The following is a 12,429-nucleotide window of genomic DNA, read 5'->3' as shown; positions in this document are numbered from 1 at the left end:
TCCACAAATTGGTGCTTTCATTGAGAGTTGAGATTCACATTCGTAGAAGACTTTCGCACAAAAACGTTTTTTCTCTATTTTCTAGTCCACTTGTATTTTTCGTACGTTGTTATTATTAAAATTTTTTATTTGCCAAGATTCTTTGATAAAACATAAAAGAGAAATACAATGGCTAGAAATTTAGAAAATTCCACAAGTGAAAATTCCAATATTCAAGAAATGGGATCGTGGTGATTCACGAGACTAAACGTGATCTTAGGGGGAGCGGCACCACCACCACAAGGCTCCACCATGGCAACCACCTAGGTGGCCACCATGGCAATCACCCTCGGCGAGTCCATGGCTCCACCACTACGGCCCAAGTCGTGCTATCTAAGGCCCACACCAGTGAAGTCACGACCCGAACCATGTCACTCCATGCCAAACGTGAGCCCAATGCGTTTCCAATTCGAGCCCAAGCCTCGCATTCGCATGCACCACGCATTGAGCAACCTGCTCCCGTGACCCAGCTTGCTCCTGTAATCCAACTTGCTCCTGCAGCCTTACCTCCCATGGTTTCCCAAGCAGCTCAAGTTGGCATGAGAATATCTTAACTATCCGGAGCAACCATCAAGCCGGGGGTATTTTCACCATATTTCTCTGCAGATTTGACATTTTCCAATTCAAATCTTGCACCCGGAGTCTACCACACTTCCATTGCTCAAGGAGGCGTATTCATTCCAAGCTCTTCCAATCCAAATGGCGAACAACACTTGTCTCGACAAGTCATAGAGTTGACAAGCGCCCTTGCACAACAGACAACCTTGGTGAATCAACTCTTGCAACGCACCGAGATCCAATGTGCCCTAGACGAGGTGTCCCTAAGTAGGACAAGGGCAGATGAACCTCTCCACCAGCATCCCAACAAGCAGCCTATCAACCAGCCACGATCCGAACGTTCTGGTAGTTTATGCTCCCGTTTAGGTCATTAGGATAACATATACTCTCGTCTTAGCGCGCGGAGGAGCGTGCATTCCCAATCAAGCCAATGGGCCAGCATACGTTCACGGTTGAGGTTACATTCCGATTATCAACATGGACAATCTTCCAGGCGAAATGTTCATTCACAACTAGGCTTGCAAGGAGCATTCTCCACCTCACATCGGAGTAGGCAGCACGGCAGACGGAGAGAAGCAGTCACTCAATCCGACTCAAGTTCAACCAATAGCCTACGAATGGCCCGTTCGCTTGCCAGATACATGCCACATGCACCGCAGCTGCGACATGGAGGAGTCGAGCATAGGGAAGAGCAGCCCAAACCCATAGGTCACGACCGGGGGTAGTTGAAAATTCCATTGCCCCAGCAGAGGCAAATTCAAGAAGAAGTTGATAGGCTCTTAACTAAACGACTGCGCAATTTCCAACGAAACGAGGTTGCTGATGATGCGCTTCGACCAGACATAACCAACATAAGTATGTCACCATTCACGAATGAGATCGAATGGATAGATCCACCTCACGGGTTCACTATGCCTCACTTCATTCCATATAAGGGAGACGAAGATCCGGATCGACATCTCAAGTATTATTGCAGTACCATGATCCTCTACAGGAACAACGATATGCTTATGTGCAAAATTTTTGCCACAACTCTACAAGGCGAGGCGCAAGACTGGTTTCACACTCTACCGCCGCAGTTGATCCAGAGTTTTAACGAACTTTCCTTTGTTTTCACTAAGGAGTATTCGTCTAACCGCTCAATCAAAAGGACATCTGACCATCTCTTCAGCATTGTAAAAGACCATCGGGAGACAATTCGCGACTATGTCAAGAGGTTCAAAGTGGAGAAGGCCAAGATAGTTGGCTGCAATGAAGACATAGCAACGGCAGCATTCAGAAATGGGCTTCCTACCGAACATCCTTTATTCAGAAAATTGATTATGGGAGAAGAATTGACCCTAGCAGCTTCGTATGCTTTGGCAGAAAAACATGCATTATGGGACGAGGCCAAGCAGTCTAACAAAAACGAGTCAGAAAAGAAGCACATAGAACGTTCCCCGACCAGAGAAGACTCAGCGCTTGAAACATTCACCAGGTTCACAGTTCCAATCGGCCAAATTCTTCGCAAGCTCAAGAATGAACCTTGGTTCGAATTGCCACCACCTATGAAAATCGATCTTACCAGGTTGGATCATACAAAATATTGCGCATTCCATCAAGGACCAGGCCACACTACCAACGGCTGCCTAAAGTGGAAGCAGTACCTTGAAAAGCTGACAAATGAGGGCTGATGCGACGAGTATTTTGACAGGTCAACAAAACGGCCTACACAAGCAGGGGAAGTTCCCATCACCCCCTGAACCACGTTTTGGATTTTTTCCAAATAAGTTCGAAGACTTAAGCAACTCGACAAACAAGGCTTCACAAGCCGAAGAATATCCAGTTTGTTATGCAGTTTCTACCTTCCAGCACAGTTGATTTATTTCTTTATTCTCAATGAAGATTCAAGAAGTTATTCATAAGTTTGGCTCAACTGCTATCCACAACAATTGCTCAAAACCCTTTATGGGTCTGCTCTCCAGTACGAGAGGTTAAACTAATTGTTCTCCAGTGCGAGAGGGTAAACCAAATCCCTGACACCCAAAAGGGTCTGCTCTCCAGTACGAGAGGTTAAACTAATTGCTCTCCAGTGTGAGAGGGTAAACCAATTTTCCGACACCCATATGGGTATGCTCTCCAGCGCAAGAGGTTAAACTAATTGCTCTCCAGTGCGAGAGGGTAAACCAATTGCTTTCCAGTGCGAGAGGGTAAACTAATTGCTCTCCAGTGTGAGACGGTAAACTAAATCCCTGACACCCATCTGGGTAAGCTCTCCAATGCGAGAAGGCCACATAGTTCAAAAGATCGAATGCTTAAATATCAATTAAGTAACAAATGGTTAGGGAGCAGCATCCACTTTTACACTTAACAGTTCATTCATCCGACACTTCATCTTCAGCAACTCCGATCTTGGCAGCTTCATCCTTGACTGCTCCATCCATGGCAGCTGAAAAATCAAACTCAAGCAGTTTCCTCATTTTTGGCAAGCAGCCTAGACGTGGCAGCCCAAACCGTTATCCATGCCACGCCACTTCCTCGGCCCATGCCGAGCCAATCCTTGGCTTCAATCAAGCCGAGCAACACAAACAATGGCCCCTGCCACACCACCTCCTTGGCCCATGCCAAGCCGACTCCTGGCCCCTGCCAGCTGACGTGCCGCACCGCCCTACGGCTGCCCCGTGGCAGCACCTCCCAAGAAGAAGATAAGGAGAATTAAGTTTTCCTTACATCGGTGCGACGCGGAGAAGACAAAGAAAGCAACGAAAGACGGTCCTTTACATGGACAAGATGTAGAAGATTGCTAGAGGAGGGGGAACAAATATCCTCTAAGCTTTCTCTCGCTTATAGGGTAGAATAAATCGCTCTCCAAAGTTGATTTAACAACCCACTTAAGGTGGACTTAAATAGGCTTTGAGGGAAATTTATTTCCCTTTCCTAGAAAGATCTAATTTCACATTAAAGAGGGAATCTACATCAAAATAGGAAGTAGTCCTAAGTTTCCTAGAGCAAGAAGATCTCTACACCTGCTGCCCTTTTCTACAAGCAGCCTAGCAGGTCTGGGGGCATTTGTGGAGCCAAAAATAATCACAAGGCGATACGTGGATTTTTTAGTAAAAGATGACCAAACTACCCTTGAAGCACACCGGGATTCCTACACGGGAGCAGCTAAAAAATGCTCCAAAGAGGTAACAATTCAATATTCATCTCATCAAATTCCCTTTTTTGCAAAGTAACCTCCAAAATAATATTAATTGGTAAATTAATAGATTAATTACCCAATTAATCCATTAATTACCTATTAAATTATACAATTTAACCTAAAATTGTTAAAGGGCCGGCCACTTCCTTTTCATCCTCATCTTTCTCACTTTTCTCCAATTTATTACCCCATTTATACAAATAAATAATTTTGTAACCTCCCATTTACTTCTTTCATACTTAATTAGCCAATAAATTGGCTAATTAAGCCAAAACCACAACCACAAAATCCCTTGAAAACCCGGCCACTCCTAGCCCTATAAATAGGCTCCTATTTTCACCAAACACTCATTCCAACAGTTTGGCAAAAATCCCAAAAAACTCTCCAAATACTTTTCTCTCTAAATTCTAACTTTGGCATCGGAGGTTCTTCGGCCAAAGCCCCCTATTCATTGTGGACGCGTGAGGCTCTTGACCTTGACCTAAGATGTTAATTGTGTTGTAGGTGCAATTTTGTCCAAGAAGAAGAAGGCGGAAATTTGCATCCACACAGCTAGGATCTCCACCGTGTGGAGAGATTTTTCAATGTGGCAGGTACACGAGGTTATACACTACGTGTCACTATACAAATTATGGGATATGTGTGTTAAAAAGTTAATAACTTAAAAAATAAAATTTCCCACCACTTCTATTAAAACACGTGGTGTACCACTTGTGTTCTCGTCACAACTAAAAATTTCTCCACCGTGTGAGGCTTAGTCACATAAGGTATCTTGCAAATGAAACCTCTAGCATACACCATCGCGAAATACCACATCTGACTCCCCCAAAGTTTGTAGACGAACAAAAGGAACCATCCACATTAATCTTCATCCAATGAACTAGAGGAGGAGACCAATGGGAAGGAGACTGTTGAAGTCGATGCAAAGGAGCAGGCTGAGCACTAAGGTAGTCAGAGAGATAGGGTGCGTTTGGTACGCAGACGGGACGGGACGGGACGGGACGGAACGGGACGGGACGGGACGGGACGGGACGGAACGAAGGTGTAATTTTTGAAAAAGACATGGGGTATATTTGTCTTAAAATGGTAAAACATTGTGTTCCACATACGTGGAACAAACCCGTTCCAGGGGTGGGAGGTGGAACGCAAAAACACCCAAAATCTGTCCCGTGGAACGGCTCGTTCCACCCATTTTTGGCGCACCAAACGCGGGACGGAACGCCTCGTCCCGTTCCGTCCCGTCCCGTCCCGCGTACCAAACGCACCCATAGAGACCAGCTAATTGACTCACCAAGGCCGGACTTGCAGGTTTGTCTTCCCAAAGAAGGGAGTTTCGAGCATGCCATATTGCATTAATAAGGATCATTTTGGAACGCGACTCTAGGGTATTTTGTGTGAACATTTGCCCGATGAAATTTTGGTTCATCGACTTAAGGTACTTCACCCGATGATGCGTTTTGTCAGGCCAAGTATGTTAAGCATTGGGCAAACTTGGCGCGTGTTGAAGTTGCTATCAATCATCGTCATGTCACATAAGAAGTAACATTTCAGTTGGAAAACACTATATGTTGTCTTTTGTTCTTGTTATTGATGATGTGTACTTTTTGACATTTCATTTGAAGATACTTTAATATTTTATATACGATTAGTCTATGAACCCCATGAGAAGATTTATTTTTGGGTTTTCAGATTTGCTTTTGAGTGACAATTACATTTGTGAACTATACCAAAAGAAAAAAAAAAGTACCCCTTTCCAATTTAATCATATTTTGTTGATTGAAACCCGAAAAATCCAAAACCTCACACTATGTTCATAAGTTGTGAAATATATACGACATAATTTGGTTCTTTTTAGGGCGGCATTATAACATTGCGTTGTCAATAAAGCCTACCACTGTTCCTTTCGAGGCGTGACGGCATTAATTAGACCATACCCCAAATTTAATTCATTGAATGAGGAAGGTAGACTTATGGTCAGGGGAGGCTGAAATGTCTCTGTGAATCTTTCTAACCTCCGGAGGAGGTGGATAACCGTGATTTGCTACCAATTGTCCTCATTTTTGAAAAAAACAAAAAATAATAATAATAATAATTCATTAAACTTTGTACAGTTACAAATGAATATTTAATTCATTGTTACTTATCTTTGATTTGATATCAATTTTTAATAAATGACCATATTTGTTCAATTTCAATTTTAAATTTTAAATTTAAGAATGTGTGATCATGCATCATTTAGTCTTCCAACTAGGATAATAAATTTGCAAATGAATAACTAATATCTATAAGCAAACATTTTTTGTAAAACAAAATTCTAGAAAATAACGATTATAACCCTCGGTATATGATTACACCCCAATAAAACAAGTTAATAAATCATGGATAAATATGTGAAACAACAATTAATTCAATGTTTTAAAAATACATCCTAATAAATAAGAGAATTACAAAATAAAAAATTTACAGAAAAAAGGAGTGAACCGCCAGTAGAAACCAACCCACCCACGTCTATCTTCTATTCCCATTTTGTGATCAAATTTCCTCCTCACACAAACCTCTCTACACAATCGATCATTCCTGGCATGAAGGGAGAACAAAATGAAAAATATCAAATCAAGGTTTTGCATTAATTAGGGGTTGCATATCTTTGATTATACTAGAATTTTGTTTTAGTCTAATGTGGTTATTTAAAGAGAGAAAGAGGTATAAGAGGGAGAAAGAAGGTGATAGATGTGTTCTGCGGGAATTCAGCTTCCTTCTTCATGATCCCAAGTTCTACAAAATTTCATTCATGCTAGAGGAAAACGGAATCACAAAACCAAAAGAAGAAGAGTAATCGAAACAGGTGGAGAAGAAAACACCATGGAAGACTAGAGGAGCACACTATTTTTTTTTTTTGGTGGCGCTTATTTATGCTTGGGGATCTTATTTATTCTCTTTTGAATTTTAACTTCTTTTGTTGTAATTATAAAATCATAGTAAAACATAATTATTTTCCACTCACAGTGTGTGGCCATTTTGCTAGTTCGATTTGGAGTCAGAACCTAAACGAGGAGTGTTAATAATATTACGCACTTTAACCTCACGATTCTTGGCAAAAAAAAAACTAACCATCTTTCTTTAGCCCAACCAAAAATATATGATCCTAATTTCTAACCCCAACCTCATTTTTCATCACCATGTTTTGCTCCAAACCACCTAAACCATGAGGTGCATCTTTCTTTCCTAAGCATGCGCAACTTCCCACCCCTTATATAAACCAAACCCACATCCAAGTTCTTATTCGCAGATTGAATATTTCACCAACTAGACCAATTCCCTCACAAATCTTACCAAAAACCCAATAAAAACCCAGTTTTAAAAGACCAAAATGGCCAATACTAAAACCAATACAATTCCTGCCATTGTTATCTGTGTGCTAGTTGTTATGGTGTGCAGCTACAGCATGAAGGGAAGTGAAGCGCTCTCAGACTGTGCAAAGCCATGCATGCCAGTGTGCCTGAAAGAGGAAGGCGCAAACATTCCCATCTGCGAGATTGCATGTGAGAATTACTGCAAACAGGTCTCTGGGAATGGTGGTTGGATCTGGAATAATAAGCACAACCTATGATTGATATTGTACCTCTCAACTGCAAGTACAATATACGTACTTGCAGTTTTTAGATTCATTTACGTACTTTTAATTTTGAAGTTGGTTAATAATGTGACCACGTACATGGAATTATTTTTTGATTACCAAGAAATATAGGGTAGCTGAATATTCCGTGGTAGTTGTAATTAGCTAGAGATGCAGATCATGGATATGATCGTATTAATTTCTAGGGTTTCTGGGATGTACATATTAACATAAATGCATCCCTTCATGTAATGAGATGTTATTAATCTTATTTATCTGCAAATCATAGTTTTTTCACTGTACAAAAATAATGTTAACGTTTTTAGAAAGTTTTTTATTTTGCATATGAGTAAAACTATAATCTGCAGGAAATAGAAAGAACTCTAAAGAAACAAACAAACAACTTTCCTTTCTAAAAAATTGGACACATTAGCATTTAATAATTTTTTTTTTTCACTATATTGAATTGTGATTATTTTAAATGTGAGAGATTTCATTAGTGCGAATTTTAATAGGAGAGATTTAATTTGTCACTATATATTGAATTGTGATTATTTTACGGAATTGTTATTGGCAATAAAAAAATCTTATTTTGCACTCTTCATAATTGTATTTTCCTTTTTAAGTATAAAAATTTTTGGAGTGCAAAATGAAAAATTTAGAGTGCCAAGCATACAAGAATAGCATATAGAAAAATTAATAAATTAAAATATAAAGTTATATTATGTGGTTTCACTAACAATTACAACAAAAATTTTGTTATGAAAGCCCGTAACTCGATGCAATTTAATAACAATTTTGGTATAATTAGAAGTAACCCGCTGATTAATCTCTCTAAAATCTTGAGATTTAGCCATTTGGTAAATGGTGAATGACTTGAATTCTATGAAGAAAAAAGAGAGAACAAAGTTGGTGCAAATGAATACTTATCATTTTATTTTTACTTTTTTGGGCATGATTGCACCCAACGATTACATAACCTTGGTCCGTCATTTTCCAAATAAAGCTATATAAGTAGTACGTATTGAAACACGTCGACTTGATATTTGATGAAAGTACTGTCCTTGTTTGTTTTTCTACATATTCCATGCATGATCGTGACGTACTTTTGTTCTGAGATAACCTTGCTGCAGATTATCATTAACGAGTCAGGATTCTCGTTGGACCTTTTTTGGAAGGATTTCAGAGATCTTTAAATTACATTGGTTCATTGTACATCGTGCGGTCAGAAATTATTGTAATTTTTTTTATTTAAAATTGAATACAAACAGTACCTAACGAAAATTAACCGCATGATGTACAATGAATGTATATGATTGGAAGATTCCCGAAATCCTCACAAAGAGAATCCGACAAAGATTCTCTCTCATCGTAAACTAATACAAGCTCCTTTGGCCTTGCCCATGCTGCCTTCCGTTAATAATCAATTGCACAACTCACACATGCATTTTTCTCTTTTACACTATTTTTAATTTCTGACTATCAAATTGAATGAATTAAAGAATGTCAAAAGATATAATTAAACAAGGGATATGTATAAAGTAAAAATGAGTTTGTGGATAATATCATTATTATAAAAATAGGGAAGTGTAGTTGGATATGTCACCTCTCCTCCTTCATTTGGATTAGACAAAAGACTAGATAATTTATTTACTCTCTGATTGGAACTGGATTTAATCATATGGAAAATGTTGAAACAATGCTATATCAATGCCATGTAATTTGATCAAGCCAAAAATTTGATAACTTGTTTTTATCGATGAAGTGGATCATAGAAGTTTTAACTCATAACTCTTCTAACTTTTCTCTATAAACTCTAGCTCTCTCCACAATTCATAATTTCTTTTCATTATCTTCATCTCATTTTAATTTCTTATTAGAATTTTTTTTTAAATGTGGCGGTCAATGCGGGACAAGTATTATATAAACAACAACAACAACATGGTTTTATCTCATTAAATGAGGTTAGCTATATGAATTCTAAAATACCACTACACTCAGTTTTGCGTCTAGTATTCTGTTAGCTCCAAGTACTCCAAGTCTTTCTTAAAGTCTATTTCCAAGTCTTTCTATGTGTTTCTCTACCCCTTTTGCTTTGAACATCTATCTCGTAATCGCATTTTCTAACCAGAACATTTGTAGATCTTCGGTTTCACATATCCAAACCACCTTAATCGATTCTCTCTCATCTTATCTTCAATTGGGCCCACTCTTACTTTACCTCGGATATTCTCATTCTTAATTATGTCATTTCTCGTATGCCCACACATCCTATGAAGCATTCTCATCTATGCTACACTCTTTTTTTGCACGCGTTGATACTTGACCGCCTAACATTTGTGCCATGAAACATCGCTGGTCTTATTGCCATCCTATAGTATTTTTCCTTGAGGCCCTTGTTATGTAATACCCTTAAAATTTAAATATATGAATTAAATATTCATAATTATGAATACGTAGAGAAAATCGCAAATAAATCGATTTATGGTTATGGAAATAGAATTGGGAAATTATTACAATTAACGTAATTGTAGTATTGAGCTTTTATGTGTTTTTGGAGAATTTATAATAATTGATGTGAGTTAAGTTTTAAATTAAACTAGTTATGAGGTTTAAAGTTTGGAAATTAATTATTTAAAATCCGTAGACCCTTCGAGGTCACAATTTATATGCTTGAATAAAGCTCGATCTCACGAACGCGTAGGCGCAAACCGTTCGTGAAACGATGTTTTAACGAAGAAGTTATTAACGTTTAGAGTCGGGGATAAATTGGTAATTTTAAATATCTTTAGAAGGCTCCAGAAAATCTGGAGCAATGTGAAAAAGACATGTGGGTGGCTGGTATGAAAGGAAGAAACAAAATGGATGGTTGTGATTCAAAGAAAAAAATAGAAAGGAGAGAAATGAGGAAAAGAATAGGGGGAGGACGAATAGGGAAGGGAGAAGGGAGGAAAAAGGAGAGAAGGGGGAGCGGGAGATCCTGCGACTCGGGGACCGAACCTGACCCGATCGGGTCTATTGTGTTTTTCTGATGGGATTTCGCCCCTTTTTCCGGCGAATTACATCAAGTTAACCATTGTAAAACCCTCCATAACCTTCCCTCTTCCTACTACACCTAAAAAATCATGGGATTTGAGCTTGAAATGGGTAGCACCCGCACGGTGGGGTGCAGCGGCATTGGGTTTGAATTACCCAAAGTTTGAAACTCCTCAAGTCCAATTCCACCATTAGACTCCCTTTGAGGTGTGGAACAAATCCTAAACAAGTTTAGGGGCGTCGGAGTTACTTTGAGGTCGAATTGAACACACCCAAATTCAAGGGTTTTCGGCGGTTCGTTGCCGATTTGAGGTGTTTCCCAGCCAAATTGGGCCTGGCCGCAGGTATGAAAGTTGTTCTTCCCACTGAGATCTACTTTTCTATAAAATTTGGTAATTTTTGGAGATAGTTGATATTTTCCTGCGAATTGGGGCGGCGACACGTGCCCAGGGAGCCGACGCCGTAGTGTTAAGCTAATTTTGATGTTCTGTAACTAAATTTAATAAGCATTTAACGTAATACACTTGTTTGAAGCTAGATAGTGATTGTTAGTTATGTGTAGAAATATCAAAGTTTATAGAATTGAAATATGTGAACTACGAATGGCTTGATCTCTGTTTAGGGCACGTAGGCAATCTAACGAGATGTTAGATGCAGCCATAATACCAGTAAGATTAAATATTTGAGAATTAATCTTTGAATTAGAGGCTGCTTGATAGAAGAATTTAGGGAATTAAGTTGATAACTTAATTGATTGTTATGGTAATTAAAAACATGGTTAATTTTATAGGAATTAAATCGTTTGGAGATTTAGAAGTAAGATAAAAGAAATAGTAGCAAACTAAACAAGAGTTTAGTTTAGGCCTATCACTAATATTATTATATCCCGAAATAAAGCAAATAATTCGGGGTGGGGCGTTACAAATGGTATCAGAGCAAATGATAATATGCAATGTTCTTGAATTCTTATTGGTGTGGATTATGTTATGCATGGTGGTTGCATTAATTCACATTTTTTTTTGTGATTAAATTGACATTCATGTTATATTATGTGTGTGTCATATATATAAATTGTATTATGATTGTGGTGCAATTTCCTTAATAAATATGAAAGTTTCGTTAATGGGAATGGTGATTTGCGTTTATAATGCATTATTTCTAAGTTCTTTGGGTAATGAGAAAGTTAGGTGAAATATATATATGTTGAGAATCACCATGAAGTGAAATGAAGTGGATTGACATTATGTTATGTATTATGAGATATTATTAAGTTGTGGGTGTGAATTATAAATTGTATTGATATTGCATTATTTCATAAGGTCTATGAATATGACGGAAATTATGTGGAATGCATATATTGTGAATTATGATGCTTTGAATTGAATTGAATGGGAGTAGCAAAATTTTAAAATATCGTATTCATATTATAGCTTTGAAGTTGAGCATTTGATTAAGGTTTTGGATTAATTTTGAATTGAATCGATATTATGCTATGCATTGTGAAAATGTTGAATGTTAAGGTGATTATGAGGTGGTGTTAAGTAGATGGAGAATTTGTACTATACCTGGCACTTGAGAAATTGAATTGGGCACAATGACCCATGGATGTGAATTGGGCACAATAACCTGTGAATGTGAAATGCGGCGAGAAAGGCCTGTGAATGTGAAATTAGGCGGAAAAGGCCCGTAGATGTGAAAAAAAAAGAGAAAGAAGAAGAAGAAGAAGAAAAGAAAAAGAAAGTGTGATGTGTATTGGCCAATTATATTACAATATTTTCCAGCCTATTAGTCATTGATTGAGATAAAAGAAAATGGTGGTGGAATCATTGTGTTGACAATGATATGTGTGGCTAGAAATTTAAAATGTTTGGCAGATGATAATTGTGGTTGGAAATTTGGTATTCATTAAAGTCATGACAATTTATCGAATGAGAATAAAAAGTATATGTTGTGGTTATGGATGAACATGAATGAACATGAATGAAAATATGGGACGAGA

The 12,429-nt window shown here is 38.3% G+C and overlaps 1 protein-coding gene across 1 annotated transcript; it reads left to right on the top strand.

Annotated features, from left to right (window-relative positions):
- Nucleotides 1-1,454: 1,454 nt before the first annotated feature.
- LOC103440820 (uncharacterized) lies at nucleotides 1,455-7,388 on the top strand. Its single transcript, XM_008379529.1, has 2 exons — nucleotides 1,455-2,164; nucleotides 7,217-7,388. The coding sequence occupies exons 1-2, from the start codon at nucleotides 1,455-1,457 to the stop codon at nucleotides 7,386-7,388; spliced, it is 882 nt and encodes a 293-aa protein (XP_008377751.1).
- Nucleotides 7,389-12,429: the final 5,041 nt, after the last annotated feature.

The sequence above is a fragment of the Malus domestica genome, chromosome 07 (assembly GCF_042453785.1).
Source record: "Malus domestica chromosome 07, GDT2T_hap1".
In the NCBI taxonomy this organism is placed as follows: domain Eukaryota; kingdom Viridiplantae; phylum Streptophyta; class Magnoliopsida; order Rosales; family Rosaceae; genus Malus; species Malus domestica.
The sequence above is the reverse complement of the archived record's forward strand: the minus strand, read 5'-3'. Positions and strand labels throughout refer to the sequence as shown.